This window comes from Anabas testudineus, chromosome 1 (genome assembly GCF_900324465.2).
Source record: "Anabas testudineus chromosome 1, fAnaTes1.2, whole genome shotgun sequence".
NCBI lineage: Eukaryota > Metazoa > Chordata > Actinopteri > Anabantiformes > Anabantidae > Anabas > Anabas testudineus.
The window spans coordinates 17,712,378-17,727,820 of NC_046610.1; the positions used below are offsets into that span (position 1 = coordinate 17,712,378).

At 39.2% G+C, this 15,443-nt stretch overlaps 1 protein-coding gene across 1 annotated transcript; it reads left to right on the forward strand.

Annotated features, from left to right (window-relative positions):
* The first annotated feature begins 4,308 nt into the window (after positions 1–4,308).
* slc24a2 (solute carrier family 24 member 2) lies at positions 4,309–14,467 on the forward strand. Its single transcript, XM_026360315.1, has 9 exons — positions 4,309–5,229; positions 10,113–10,148; positions 10,483–10,594; positions 10,796–10,879; positions 11,947–12,026; positions 12,368–12,505; positions 12,951–13,040; positions 13,894–14,060; positions 14,218–14,467. Exons 1-9 carry the CDS (start codon positions 4,309–4,311, stop codon positions 14,465–14,467), a joined length of 1,878 nt encoding a protein of 625 aa, XP_026216100.1.
* Positions 14,468–15,443: the final 976 nt, after the last annotated feature.

Below are 15,443 nucleotides of genomic sequence, written 5' to 3' on the forward strand. Positions count from 1 at the left end.
CTGAGATGGAGGTAGCAGAGATGAAGATGTTGAGGTTCTCCTTAGGAGTGACCAGGTTAGACAGAATAAGGAACGAGTACATCAGAGGGACGGCTCACGTTGCCTGTGTTAGCGACAAAGTCAGAGAGGCCAGACTGAGATGGTTTGGACATGTTCAGAGGAGGGATAGTGAGTATATTGGTAGAAGGATGTTGAAGATGGAGCTGCCAGGCAGGAGGGCAAGAGGACGACCAAAGAGGAGATATATGGATGTCCTAACAGAGGACATGAGGTTGGCTGGTGTTAGTGTAGAAGATGCCCATGATAGAGTTAGGTGGAGAAGGATGATTCGCTGTGGCGACCCCTGATGGGAAAAGCCGAAAGAGAAGAAGACTTTATTTTACGTTTAAAGCCCATCATCACAAAGCGTCCCTCTAAAAACCCAGAGGGGCTAATGACAGAGGAGCGAACACAAATAAACCAGGACATTCTTCAACTCCTGTGTGATGGATTTGCCACTAGTTGTTTAATTTGGGAAAGGGACAGGAGATTCAGCCCCCGGAGGTGCTTCTTATGCAGGTGGCAGGTACTCAGTTACCGTGTGTGTTATGCTGATAAAGTGGCATGTTGTAATAGCATTATTGTCCTATAAATGGAATAAATCGCTATCTTTAATAGCAATAAAATACTGTATATTGTCTTATAAAGTGCAAAATATCTTGGTACTATGTAAATTGTTAAATTATTGTTAATAAATGTTATTATGATGAGAAACTGAATGAATTTAGTGTTTTCTAAAGTGGCAACAACGCAGTGCTGTATAAAGGATCTCTCTCTCTAACTCATAAATAACTTAACAGCTATTTCAGGCAGGAGCTTTAGCCAATAAGCTGCTGCTGATCCCAGCTTCACAGAACGGAGCATGAGTCCATCTCTCACTTTTCATCTCCTGGACTATCAATGACTAAGACTTTGCACATGAGTCATGTTTTTCCTTGTTGCAATGTGAAAAAATATGAAGATTTAATGTACATTTTATAAATTGTTGTGAAATTAGGTGAAATCATTGTACTGAATGTTCAGCTCTCTTAGAGTCAGTCCATAACAAATATCATTATTACCACAGCAAATAAACAGTATCAGAATCTTGGAGTTACAAAATGTTCTGGTGAGGTTACGTCTGCATGCGAAGAGATTTGTCTCTCTCTAGTTCAGCAGGAGATGTACCTCAACCTAGGTTAGGTTAGCTTGGTTGGTTATGTAACAAGTTTAGTCATTTCAGTCCTTCACAAAGTGCTAAATATAGGAGCTACAGATTTCTTACTGAGGTCAAGCACCCCTGCATAAAAGACTGCGAACGCTAAAGAAAGCACAGCGTCTTTTATCAATACTATTTTGGCACACTTAAATGACTTAACATTTTGGCACATACAATTTTATAAAAAAAAACACTGTCCTGCCACTTGAAGGCGATTTTTATTTGCTGGAGAAACAGGCTGGCTTTCAGCAACATTTTCCTAATGAGGGAAAGTTTGCAGCCCATTCCATTAAGTGTGCTCCAGTTTAATTGGATAAGAACAGTAGGAGGTGAGAAACGATAGGAGTTGGACTTAATCCCAGCGGGAATATGTGGTTTATCAAAGTACCTTTTTTTTTAATCACTCACACACTCATACTTGTCTTGGCCTTTATACAACTCTTGTTCAACTTGACATGCCCGGTAAAGGTACAGTGAGTCACATCATGAAGTAGCCACTCAAGCTGTCAGTCCCCATGTATTAAGCCTGACCTGACTGGAAGCTTGTGAACACACACACACACACATCCAGTACATAAGGTACATTTGTCTTTGTATAGGTCTAAGGCCACTTGGTGATGTAAGGCGTTCCCTAGCTCCTTACTAGTAAGTAAGTGCCTAACCTCAACCCTTTACCTTAAGATAACTTTAACCCTATAGCTTTAACCCCAAAACTAAGTCTTAACCCTTAAACAGCCAGTTGAAGCTAAGCACACAAATGTCCTAACAGATATGTTTCAAACCAAAGTTTGTTGCACAATGCACAGTACACATAAATACACTACAATACCAAATAGCAACTAATACCAAAGGTAAGCACATTGAAATGATGAGAGAATAATCTGTGCAAAAGTATTAGTAAGTATATAAATTAAAATATAACAGAATACAACATGTGCAAGACAAAAATATAACTTGTATGTTGTAAATCTCTAATATGTAGCAGGTCTTTCTTCTTTGCTACTCTGCATTACATCACAGGGTAATTAGTTTTATGCACAGTACTTTGTGTGCAGCTCTATGATCTGATGACACAAAAGGCTTCAGGCTCATCAAGGTGTAAGCTCATTGTCTAACATCCATTTACCTGGGTGTGGGAATAGGAAGAAATAAGAAGAGTAAGGGATGCACTAAGGGAAGTGGGAACCAAACTAGATGGGGGTGGAGAGAGGAAGAAAGGAAGGTAGCAAGGTGGACAGTGATAAACTGCTCTGATCCTCATTTTTGGACAGTGACATGGAGAGAGAGAAAACAAGACAGGAGGAGAAAAAGACTGAGGCCGCATCAAAGAGGGGGAGGAACATAAAGAGGGAGGAAGGAGCTCTTGGTCCCCGGATTCTGACCTGATGTCTTGGAGCTCCACCTCTGCTGAGGTAGGAAAATCTCACTGAGGATTTACTGCTGGGACCTTCAGACTGAGCACTGAGCCCTCAGGACCTTTCTCGGTTGGAAATCAATATAGTGGAATATTCACTCAACGACTCTGGACCTGTCTACCTGCTGGAGTCTATCCTGCTGAAGAGGACTTATCCAGAAGTGGTATGGCTTCAAAAAAAACAGTGTGATTTTGTTTGTGGTTGCAGTTTGTGTTTGTGTTGATGTCCTCATTGAGTCCAGAGTGTTTTTAAAGTACTGCTGTCATGGCACAGTTGGCTTTTATTAATAAAGTAATATAAGTGTTTCATAATGATGTTGGTGTTTGAAGCAGATTGATGTTCAGAATATTTAAATTTCAATGCTAAAGTTTGTCCCAGTGTAGTTGCTTCACTCTTAAATAACTGTGATGAATCAATATTTACCTTGTTTTTAGTTCATTTTGTTATTGTCTACTTTTTGACTTGTGCAGTGGCATCTGTGTGCAGGGCTTGTGGCTAATCTAAGTATATCTTCTCACGGATTAAATAGCTTCCTAATGAGCTTTTACTAATGTCCCAGCTTCACTTAAAGAAGAGCTGTGACTGCAGGTTCTGGGCACAATGTCAAGAAGGCCACAGTTCTTTTGAATTTTTTTTTTATCATCAGCTACTTTTAGTAACTATTAACATATTGTTATTCCAGCCACAGGTAAATGCAAGAATCTCACTGTACTCAAATACATTACGTATTTCTGTAAAATGCTTTTTTTTGTTTTTAGTTTGCATTAATATGCGATCAAGTTTGCCACAGTCACAAAAAACAAATAACAACAGCATTGAGGTGAATAGTCTACCCAGCAATTATTTTTCATGTGATTTTTAAAAACCTGCATATAATTAAAGACTCTTTAAATTGTCTGGAACAGAGCCAAACAATGACCTCACAGTTCACATGAGCTCAGGATATCAAGCCAATATCTAGAGTAGACAGGTCAGAAAACTTTATTATCCAGCTAATAATAACTTTTTTATAATAAAAGACAAGTGTTACAAGTGTGGGGCTAAGTTGACTTAATGAGTTTCGGTGGAGGAAGTTTGTTAGTAAAAGTAAGAAATACAACAAAAAACTAGTTTAAGCATCAAATGTAATATTAACCACTGTCCTTTTTCATAATGTTGTTTTATCATGTCATTGTGTCATTGGATTATTATTATTATTAAAAATGAATTACTATGTACTTAGCATTTTACTGATGTGGTAAACCAAGTTGGGGAAAATGTTAAGTACTTTACATGATGTAACTAACATTGGGAAGTTTCATAAATAATGAAACCCCATTTATTTATTTATTATATAGTCTGTATGTGAAACCTTTAAGGGAATTGAAACCACAGCTGTCCGATAATTGTACTTGTGTATAAAGTGCAAATATTGAAGTAACGTGCAGGTGTCACACAATTATTTTTAGGAAATAAGAATCTGCTTTTTTTCTGCTTTCCAGGGAATAATATGAGGAAGCCTTTGAAGGGGCTAGATCCTGGAATCAGACTGCAGTGCTTCCATTGTGTTTAGACCGGGGAGCAGCATGCAAACAAATCGGTGAACCATTGCGGCCTGTCAAACCCCTGCCCTTGCACACCAGACGTGTCCACTCTGTCTGACTCGTACCAAACACCATGGATTTCATTCTACCCACAAGAAGTCAAGACAGGATGCATTCCTCCAGCTCTGCTCCTCTTCTGGGCCCTTACAGCAGTTGCACCAGACACCACTGCCAGGGAGTCAGGCGAAAGCTGCGGCCTGGACGGATTTTGGGCTTCATCATCAGCCTGGTAGTGGTCTGCACAGTCTGTGCATGGAGTGCCTTGTCACTGGCCACAGCAGTGACCGCCAAGCTGGATTCGGTGGCCGAGAGCTCAGCAGATGCAGCAGTGCCCCAAAGAACTCTTCTGCAGCACCACAATATCTCAGCTGCACCAGAGGACACACCAGTGGCCATGCAATCATCTGACGCAGAGATGAATCACGGAGACTATCCGACAGACTACTTCAGCGTGGAGGAGAGACGTCAGGGCTATGTGGTGCTTCATATGTTTGGCATGTTGTACATGTTCATAGCCTTAGCCATTGTCTGTGATGAATTCTTCGTCCCTGCGCTCACCGTCATCACAGAAAAGTTGGCGATCTCCGATGATGTAGCAGGAGCCACCTTCATGGCAGCAGGCGGCTCAGCCCCAGAGCTCTTCACCTCTGTCATAGGAGTCTTCGTCTCTCACAGTAATGTGGGTATCGGGACCATTGTGGGCTCTGCTGTCTTCAACATCCTGTTTGTGATTGGGATGTGCGCCCTGTTCTCCAAAGAGGTGTTGAACCTCACTTGGTGGCCTCTGTTCAGAGACGTGTCATTCTATATCATTGGCTTGCTCATGCTCATTTATTTCTTTCTGGATAATCAAATCACGTTGTGGGAAAGTGTCAGCCTGCTGATGTGCTACACCTGCTATGTGACGTTCATGAAGTTCAATGCCAAAGTAGAATTTCTCATCAAGAACACGCTGGGCAGCAACCAGGTGGTCGAGCTGGAGAGTGCACCAAAGGTGAGCCTGAGTCTGACCACCCACCCAACCATCCACCCATCCACCCCTTCATTCATTCAACTTCTCCTAACACCTAATCTTTTGATGACCACTAGCCATAAGCTGAACCTTCTATTCATCTATCCATGCATTTAGGCCAATGTATTCATTAACCAATTGACTCATCCAGTCTGTGAATTAGCATCCTCATCATGAACAACCTTGGAAAGGAAGGCCAAGCTAAGTGGTAATTTTAGCATGCTAGAGAGCAGCAAAAATATAGATAGGGTGCTAAAATGGAGGCTGCTGGACAGACAGCACACTGTCAAGCAGCCAACCCCCCCTGAATTCCCCTCTGGAAGGATATAAAGATTTGTCTTAACCTGCCACCTGTGCAGCTCAGACAGTGCTGGACTCAGAGCCAGACTGCAGCATCTTCCTGCTGACTAAGTCTAACAACAGGCCTCATCTTCAGTCTCCACTATTAGGAGTCGAGTCCAACACGGTTCTCAGAATAGGACTAATGTAATCAAGTGTCACCTCATGATAGACACTTTTTGTAATAATACTTTAGAAAGTTTAATAGACTGATTTACCATTAATGAAATATTGATTACTTACTTACTACTAAATAAATTATACATCCACATGTGCGTAAATCATCTCTGTGCTCTCTTGGTTTGTGGTCACACCTAATACAAATAACTTTAAATAATATAACATATAACATTTTACACAGAGCTGTACAAATACAATTACAGTCCAAACTGCCAAATGTTCAATCAGTCAGACTCCAGCTTTCTGCTACCTGTCTATTCACCTGTGCTCCTATTCTAGGTCGTCAGTGATAATATTACAATAATAATGTTTTGTTATAATCCACCTTGGTTCAAGTCATTTCATCATCTGTCCATTGTTTGTAGGTTTTCTATGTTAACATGACACTGATTACGCCGTGCAATGATTTCTTTTCACCTTTGAATGTAGCATTTCGTCCTCTCATCTATTCACTCCGTCTTTCAGCTCTTCTCATCTTCGTCCTGACTTTGGGTAAAATGAGCAGGCGTCTCCAGAGCATCTCTCAGGCCTGTTCTGTTTAAAGTTCTGCTAAAAGATGTTTGAGTTAAACACCAGAATTTATCTCTCTGTGTTACAGTTCTGGTACCAGCACACTTACCAGTCACTAGTATCAGTCACTTCACCATCACTAATTCAATCATTCTTAATAGAAGCAAAGTATAGTTTTGAATTATTTAATATATATGATTATCTGTGCTTATCGAGCCACTTGGGGATTTGCATCTTCATGAGAGAGGAAGTGATGATGTGGTGCATATTTTGAGTTTCTCTCTGATGCTGTGTGTGCTGCTCTCACCTAAAATAGGCTAAAACTACAGTAGTTTGTTCTGAGTGCAGCATCACACATCACCCACCCATCATACAGTGAACTGCACTGTATGAGCTATTTATTCTGTAGCTCACTTCATATAAAAGAAACTCTGTCTCTTTCATCTGTGTTTTTCACTGGACAAAGCTCATTCAGTATTTTTCACTTTCTTTTATTATGCAGTATTCACACATTTCAAAACTTTATGTAACAGTAAGATTTTTTTCCCCCAAATCCCGTGGACAAAATGCAATTTGTCTTGGGTTTGACCCACAATCTTATTACCACTTATATTAGCACCTGTATTGTTGCAGAGGCCCTGTTAGACTTTCGTGCCCGTTTGGGAATCAGCTGTTCTTCAGGGTGCCTCACCTCAGTCCAAGAACAGCTTTTCTCTTTCTGCTGTCCGACTCTTGATGTCCAACTGCCTCACCCTCATGCTTAATAATCCTACAGGTTAATACTCTCTAATCCCATTAGAGCCACTAATAATAGTCAGGTGCTCGCTGGGGGAGCAGGAATCAGCAGATCACGGAGAGAAAAGGCTGAATGCTGCTTCCTCAGCCTCCAGCCATGTTCACGTCGTGGTGGGATTTTTATTTTGTGCATAGTTTAGGATAATTCAAGTGAGTTTGTGCAGAGCACATATGGTCTATAGTGTTTAGTAGCAGGGGGGGACAAGATGTGCTGGTTTGCCTGTCGATGGCACTAAAGATGTCAATCCTCTTTGATCCCCTTATCCACTCCTTACCAGCAGTGACGACAGCAAATGTACAGCCCAGCACACTGGGACTCTGCTCATCTTCAGAGAGCCAAGAAAATGATTGATTTCTTCTTCAAATCATATTTTACTGCATAAATCACAATTCAGCAGTTTTCTGATTAAACACGAAAAGTCACAGGATGAAGGCCCTAATGTTGGTACAGAAAAGAGAAGATTTATTTGGATCATTTGATTACAAATTGTGATTCTGTTGGAGTTGTTTGCATCAGTTTCACCACAGGTTGGGCTTTTTCATTGCTGCGGTTTGTATCTAAACATGCATCAGTGGTTTAGTAAAACTAATATGCATAACTGCAGACAGAGTTATGTAGTCACAATGAATAGCTGCATAGATGAAAACAATAATAATAGAAAGGTGGTGGTTTTTCTGACATTAGAGAAACGTTTGGCTGCATGGTGACCTATGAAGGTTGCTGCAGGACTTAACATGCTGGCTTGAAAATTACCATTCTAAAAGTGGTGATCTCTGCCAATTAATCCTGGCTAAGTCCTGCAGCTCGGCCAGTCAGGTGGACACAGGAGAGCAGAGGGAGCAAGAGAAAAAGAACAGGGGAGAGAGAAAGGAAACGTGGATGTGTTCGAAAGTTGAGAACAGTAATGTATTGGTAAGAATAATAATGATAATTGAGATGACAGGCTAAATCTGCTACCTCCCTTGGTATTTGTCCGGTGTAGGTCACATCTTGTCTTAGACCACTGACCACAGCAGCTCTGTCCAAAGAGAAGTTTTTTTTTATATCCTTGTTTATTATTTTTTGCATTAAAGTTAAGTCTACTTCAAACACAAGACTTTTGACATACGAGGTAATGCAATTATATAATTATACTGTCACTGTCATTTAAAGCTGTTAAACATGATACTGTCTGTGCAGAGTTTGACCCTAAAAGAAAAAGAAAATTCCCCTGTGCTCACATTAAAACTCAAAGACGTGCATTATATATTATATGACGTTCATATATGTAACCAAACATTTATCTATGTATCTATATATAAAATATAACATTTTAATATGTAGTTCTCTTTACATTTGTCTAATTTAACAGTTACAGCTTAGTTATATGTATATTTGAACAGGCTTTTGTTGAACTTGCAAATTAAAAAGTTTAGGGTTTAGATGACGTGCTAGTTTTTCCTCAGGACAGGCTGCAGCTCCACAAGAAAAACAGAACAACCTCACACACGCATCGGTGTGGAAGTGAGAGCTGCATGAAATAATAAGAGAAAAATACCATTTGGAAAACAAAATACAGTTTGCAGAAAGTACAATTCATTATGAAAAAAGCCATTTGCTGTAGTGAAACTGAATGCTCAAACAACCAGTGTCTGTTTCAGCTATAGCTTTGTTCAACATAGAAGGGTAGAAGATTTCATATTATAAGACCAGGTGGTCCCAAAATGCGCCTGAAGTGAAAAGTTAAAATCAGCTCACTAAAAGCAGGTTACAAGTGTCTTTTGTTGTCAAGCAGCTCTCAGGAGCCATGTGAGCGTTAGCCAGCATGAACCAATGCCAAGCAGAGGCCAGGCTGCTCAGTTGTCACATGGACAATACAGACAGGTGTCCACTGCTTATTTCTTTACATAGCATTTGGAGTAAATGCAAATTCAACATGTTGTATCTTTTGTTTTGAAAAGGTTGACATAAAAATGAAAGATGAAATACAGTACATCCACCTGCAGAGACAATCACTGGTCACATATTTCTGAAATGGTGTTTTAGATGAGTTTAATGAGTTTCAAATGGGGAAATCTTACAGCATGTAAGTAACTTAACAGCTGAGTGAAAACCACAAACGTTAAAAAAAAGCTAAAACAAGGCCACAGCTTCAGCATTGCAGCAGGTGTCTTGTCAGATGCAAGCTAAAAGGATTATCTGATCAAACTCTGGGGCCTCCATCATGAAAACGTGCCAGCAACAAAATCATCCACCTCTGTTTGGTGCAGTCGAGGTTGTTACCTCAGCTGTGGGTTGAAAACTGAGTCCACATCGCTGTTTTCCTTCAATAAATCAATGAGTCAGTGAGCGAGTTTTGAGTAAAACACCAGGAAGGACATGAAGAGCTGTTGAGTAGCAGACACAGTTCATTTACTTATTATTAGAGTTTCTAAAGTGCCTCTTCAATAAGACTTTACTACAGATAAACTGTCCACCAGTGAGAGCTGTAATATGTAGAGTCAGCTAAATCAGCTGTAGCTGTGGGGTGGTTCTGGATTTTGATGGTGGATTTCTTTTCTATGTTTCACTTTGTATGCGTACACTGTAATCAGGGGTTGATTATGATTCATCTATGCTTATGCTCTATGCTTCATCTAATGCTAAATTCTACTGTTCAAATCAGACGTTAAATTTACATTTACATTTACATTTAGTCATTTGGCAGACGCTTTTATCCAAAGCGACTTACAAGTGAAATGAAAGCCGTGCTTTGGTTTCTATGTCTTTAGAATATAATTTTTACAATATGATCACAACAACGCATTTTCTCTGTGTCCCAGCCAGAGGACTGTGTCTTTGTGTGTGTTTCTATGTGCTATATGTCTCCCCTGATAAATGACAGGTGATTAGATTAGTGGAAGTCCCATGTTGCACCTGTGCTACCATATCAATATGTGTGTGTGTTCATGTCTGCACAAATGTAGAAACTTAATAAACATGTCACATCCAAAGTCACAAACATACTGTAATAAAAAGTACAGGACTTATGGACAAACTTTTTTTCTGTTTTTCTCTAAAGGTAAATGCACCTGGAAATGATGAGAACAAGCTAACGGTAAGATTCTTTTATAGCAATGTATAATATTCAGTAGTAGTAAACTTACAAGCCTTTAGATGATAATTAACTGGTCATCAGCAAAACATTGACCCGTATAAGTGTTTGTAAATGATTATGAAATGTGTTAATGTAATTACAAATCTAAGACACTGTAGTTAATCATTAAACAACCATTAACATGAAATAAGTCAGTGTTTAACAAATAAGTTGTTTTTAATTCCTTGTAAATAATTCAGACTTTTATTACTAACACATGAATGTGAGGAGCCTCAGGAGGTTTTATGTGATAAATATTTGTATGGATCTATTTACATATTCTGGTGTTTTACAGGCAAAACCCAGGCTGCAGAGGGAAGGCAGCTGTGCTTCTTTACACAACTCCCTGATGAGAAACAGCATCTTCCAGCTCATGATACACACACTGGACCCCCTCAGTGACGAAGGTATCACGTTCACAGGCTGTGACAAACTGTGAAACACATGACTTATGTAATCATCGCCTCTCTGCACATAGAGATCTTGTCATGGCCAATGGTTATACATGATTTAAATTTAGGCTTGTGTTTAAAACAACACACACATTTTTTTGGATTATTGCAGGTAATAGTGAATATAGATTGACTAAAATATTTTTCCTGCCTCAGGACAATTTAAAGAGAAGGCGTCAATCCTGCACAAAATGGCCAAGCAGAAGTGTAAGGAAGATGGAGTCAGTGCCAACGGTGTAGGTGAGTTAACAGTCAAACTGTGGCTGTCGATTTTATCTACATAATCAATAACGTATTAATAATCACTCTGTGAATGGTTCAAACCTTACAAACAATAATCAGCAATGTTTTAATCCCAAATTAAACCAACAATTGATGAACAATTTTGAGAATAACAATTATTTATATTATTACATTATTATTTAATCATTAAATATTTAAAGTTTAAGAAATTCTGAAATGACACCTTTGATGTTATGAGACCTATGAGAATATTTTTGTTCAAGAATATTTGAACTATCAATTATTTCTCAATTACAGTTTTTAAATAATCTCTAAACCTCCTTCATATAAATAGTTTTTATATAACATAATATTTTATATAATATACGTGATATCTCTAATACAGTGTGGTAGTTATTTTGAATAGAATATAATAAAGACTAACAGGCCACTTTTTATTAGCTATACACCCAATCTAATTAAATATAATCTAGTCTTATTTTATTTACATAAATGAGGAGTCTAAAACATAACACCTCTTTATATAATGCACTTCAATTCGACTTGACCCCCACTATTACCTCTATAATTAATATATATATATATATATATATATATATATATATATATATATATATATATATATATATATATATATATATATATATATATATATATATATATATATATATAGATGAATTATTAAAGTAGAATTAAAACTGAGCTGCTGTGTTGGATCACATTTGATTTTGCAGTCGCACCTAATAAAGTAACCATCAAGTGGATATTCATTGTTATGTTTATTTACCTATTTATTAGATTTTATCAGGACTTTGTGGATCATTTTAAGTTCATCCTATTTCACATCCTATTTGCCAAATACTTGATTTAATTACTAAATGTCAATTTATTTATTAGCTTACGCATTTGTTAATTGATCTGTCATTTAACTGATTTTAAGCCGCATGTTGCACTCTTTACACACTTGTTTTTTCTCTCTGTGTCGTCAGATCATGGTTGTTATTTCATATTGACACTGTCCTTGTAAATAAGTCTCTCTGTGTCTCTCTTTTTTTCTTGTCAAGCTGATAAGAAAATCCCCAACAGTACAAAAGTCGCAGTAGAAGTCACACCACCCATGAACGGGGTTGCAGGAGGAGAAGCGGTACGGATTTAATCTGTCAGCATCAGCCCCCCAGTTCACACTTTAAAGGCTCCTTTAGAGTGTGAACTACTACTACTACTACTACTACTACTACTACTACTACTACTAGTACTACTGTACTCAGTAGTAGTAGTAGTAGTAGTAGCAGTAGTAGTAATAATAGTAGTAGTCTCTTGAGTCTTTGTTTAGTTATTATTACACAAGCAATAGGTTGTAAAAAATATCCCTGACTTCATTCTGCTATTAAAACAACATAATCAGGAGGTTTAGCAGTTCCATGTGTGGTCTTGTTTCACTTATTTGTCTCAGTATACAATGTAATGTAACAATCTCTACTTCAGGGCGAGGAGGACGAGGAAGATGAAGACCAGCCTCTGAGCCTGGCCTGGCCTGATACCACCAGGAAACGGCTCACCTACCTCTTAATCCTGCCCATTGTCCTTCCACTGTGGCTATCACTGCCCGACGTCAGGAGAGAGGTGACCAGGCACACTGTGTACATTCAAGAACCACCCATACACACTCATGTGCTCCATGATGCACAAGAACGTATGAAGGGTCATACTTGTACACGCTGTCATTGTTTTCTCACCACAGAGTATGTCGACAATATTACATTTAAAGTAATTGAAGTTTGTGTTTCTCAACATGCAGTAATTAATTATGTAAGCTAATTATTTTGTTTTCTATCACATAGTCTTATATTTGGATTCCAAATTGTACATTTAAATACATATGATGCCACCTCGCACACACATTAGGCTGTGACACAAAATACTGCTTTCTATAGGCCTACTGCATATCCAATACTATACTATATGAACCCCAACGACGTATATAGTTATATATCAGGAATATGACGTTCTTGACTGGTTCTAGACCAGAAATTTATTTTATGGGTGGTTTCTTTAAATGTATTTTCAGTCTTCAGCGAGGTTCTTCCCCATCACTTTCCTTGGCGCCATCTGTTGGATTGCTTTCTTCTCCTACCTGATGGTGTGGTGGGCTCACCAGGTATGACACACAGACACTCACACACACACACACACAGACACTCACACACACACACACACACACAACCAGGAATGCCATCATAAAGACACTACTCCAGAAGCTGAATGTTAAAAATGTTAGGAAAAAGGATGTGAATCATGTAAACCTCTTCCTCTCTTACCCGTTTCCTTTTCCTATCACAGTGCAGCAGTCAGGGTGTTGAATGTGTGACCAGAGCAGCTAATCCTGACTAATCTGCCTTGATCCTCGCTCTATTTTAACAGCACAAATGCAAAGACAGACCTGAAGCAGGAGGGCATGTGTCCAAGGTCACTGAGGAAGTGCACCGGCTTTATTTAGATCTTACAGGTGTAGATCACTGTGTGCAACAGTAAATCAGCGTGTTCTGATTAATCACTGTCCTGCCAACCTGTCCCAGTACTGGAAAACCCATTCTACTTGTTACAACCTTATACCTACCTCCACACTTGAAGCCCATTGTTTTTACATGAATGCCAGCAAAAACTTACAGTTTTGAAAATGCATCTTACTATTATATCACAAACTCTCAGGGGTGTGTGCCCCAGCTCTAACTGGCCTCAGTGTCATCTGAGCCAGTATGGTTGTAAATGAATGAAGAACCTTCAGCGTGAAGAGAACTGAATCAATTTTAGACTGAAATAATACATTATCAATATAATAATTAAATGTATTTCATATATAAATTTAAATCAGTTGCAGAATCAGTTGCAGCCATGCAGATTTGTATTACTTTTTCCAAGTTTATATCCATTAAACTCCATTCTGGACATGTCATTACAAATTGTGCGATTGTTTTTAAATGACACATCATTTTACTTATTCACTGTTTCAGGTTGGAGAAACTTTCTGGATCACAGAGGAGATCATGGGACTCACGATATTAGCAGCTGGCACTTCAATCCCTGACCTGATCACCAGTGTGATTGTAGCACGGAAAGGCCTCGGTGACATGGCCGTGTCCAGCTCTGTGGGCTCCAACATCTTTGATATCACTGTGGGGTGAGTCCAGCAAACAATAAAGAAACACAAAGCATTAACAGGCCGTTGTAACATCCATTTCTAAAACAGATTGTGCTGTGTAGTTCCCATTTAGCTGTGAAACAATCCAGATAACTATTTTCCTGCTTGTCTTTCCCCTCCCCTGCTCCACCTGCAGTCTGCCATTTCCCTGGCTCCTCTATAATATCCTCAACAACTTTAAACCGGTAGAGGTGAGCAGCAATGGCCTGTTCTGCGCCATCGTCCTCCTCTTCCTCATGCTCCTCTTTGTCACCATCTCCATTGGGGCATGCAAGTGGAAAATGAGCAAGTTCCTGGGATTTCTCATGTTCCTGCTCTACTTCGTCTTCCTCATTGTCAGCGTCATGCTGGAGGACAAAATAATCACCTGTCCCGTCACTGTCTGAGAAGGTACTACTAACTACTACTGATCATAGAGATGAAACTAAGCATAAGTGTACTCATGCACTACCGTGACACAAACTGTATCTCTTATCTGTTTCACACAGTAGAAGACTGCACACACACACAGACACACACAGACACACACACATAACCACACGTTCAGTATCAATCTGTACCTGCACACAAATAAAGCAACACATGCACAGTTAGCGGTCCAGACTGGTGCACTGCAGCCTTCTAGCAGTGGCAGTCAAGCTAGTCCTTCATTAACGGACTTACGCCACCGCAGAGGACAGACGGGATGTTCTTGTTTTGTACCATGTGACTACATTCAGTAGCTGCAAACGGTTGAAACCTGCTGAAAGAAACTGATGAACTATTTACGTGAGCGCCACCTGGGATGGATATTTCAATAGAAAATCATGAGATATATTTTCTATTTCCAACCAAAGGACTGGGTGGCCTCCCGTTTGAGCCAAGTTTAAGTGTAAAAAGAGACTTTATCTTCGTTTCTAAGGCCGGCAAAGCTCTGGAGAGATCCTCTATATCGTGGGAACAACACATGAGTGTGATATGTGTTTAATTAGACCTTTAGATTTTAATGTGTCCATTCTGCCACTTATATGGCTTTGCAGTGTCATTAAAAGGTTAAAAGGTCAGTGTTGATGATGGGACTGTGTCTCAAGCACATTTAATTTCATTTCCGGTCATATTTGTGAGAAACTGTTCTACCCCGTTAACATCCTATTAATAAATATCTATACCAGCATGTATTCAATGCTAGATAGTTGCATTAGCGTGTACACGGATATTATGGACCAAGGTTCTATCATGCTCAGTAGTTCTGCTTACCAGTGTAACCCACTTTCAAATAATTAGCTCGTGGGTATTCACTTCTCTTCTGTCTTTTGGTCTCTCTGCCTTTTCATGCACCATTTTAGAGAGAGATTACTTCAGATACGTGACTAAAAACTTGTA

What these genes read in the sequence shown, in the direction of transcription:
- slc24a2 (XM_026360315.1), top strand. Translation starts at nt 4,309, where the DNA reads ATGGATTTCATTCTACCCACAAGAAGTCAAGACAGGATGCATTCCTCC. An exon ending in AGTCAGTGCCAACGGTGTAG is followed by an intron (nt 10,880 to 11,946) that starts GTGAGTTAACAG and finishes TTTCTTGTCAAG; the next exon opens with CTGATAAGAAAATCCCCAAC. An exon ending in ATCTTTGATATCACTGTGGG is followed by an intron (nt 14,061 to 14,217) that starts GTGAGTCCAGCA and finishes CTCCACCTGCAG; the next exon opens with TCTGCCATTTCCCTGGCTCC.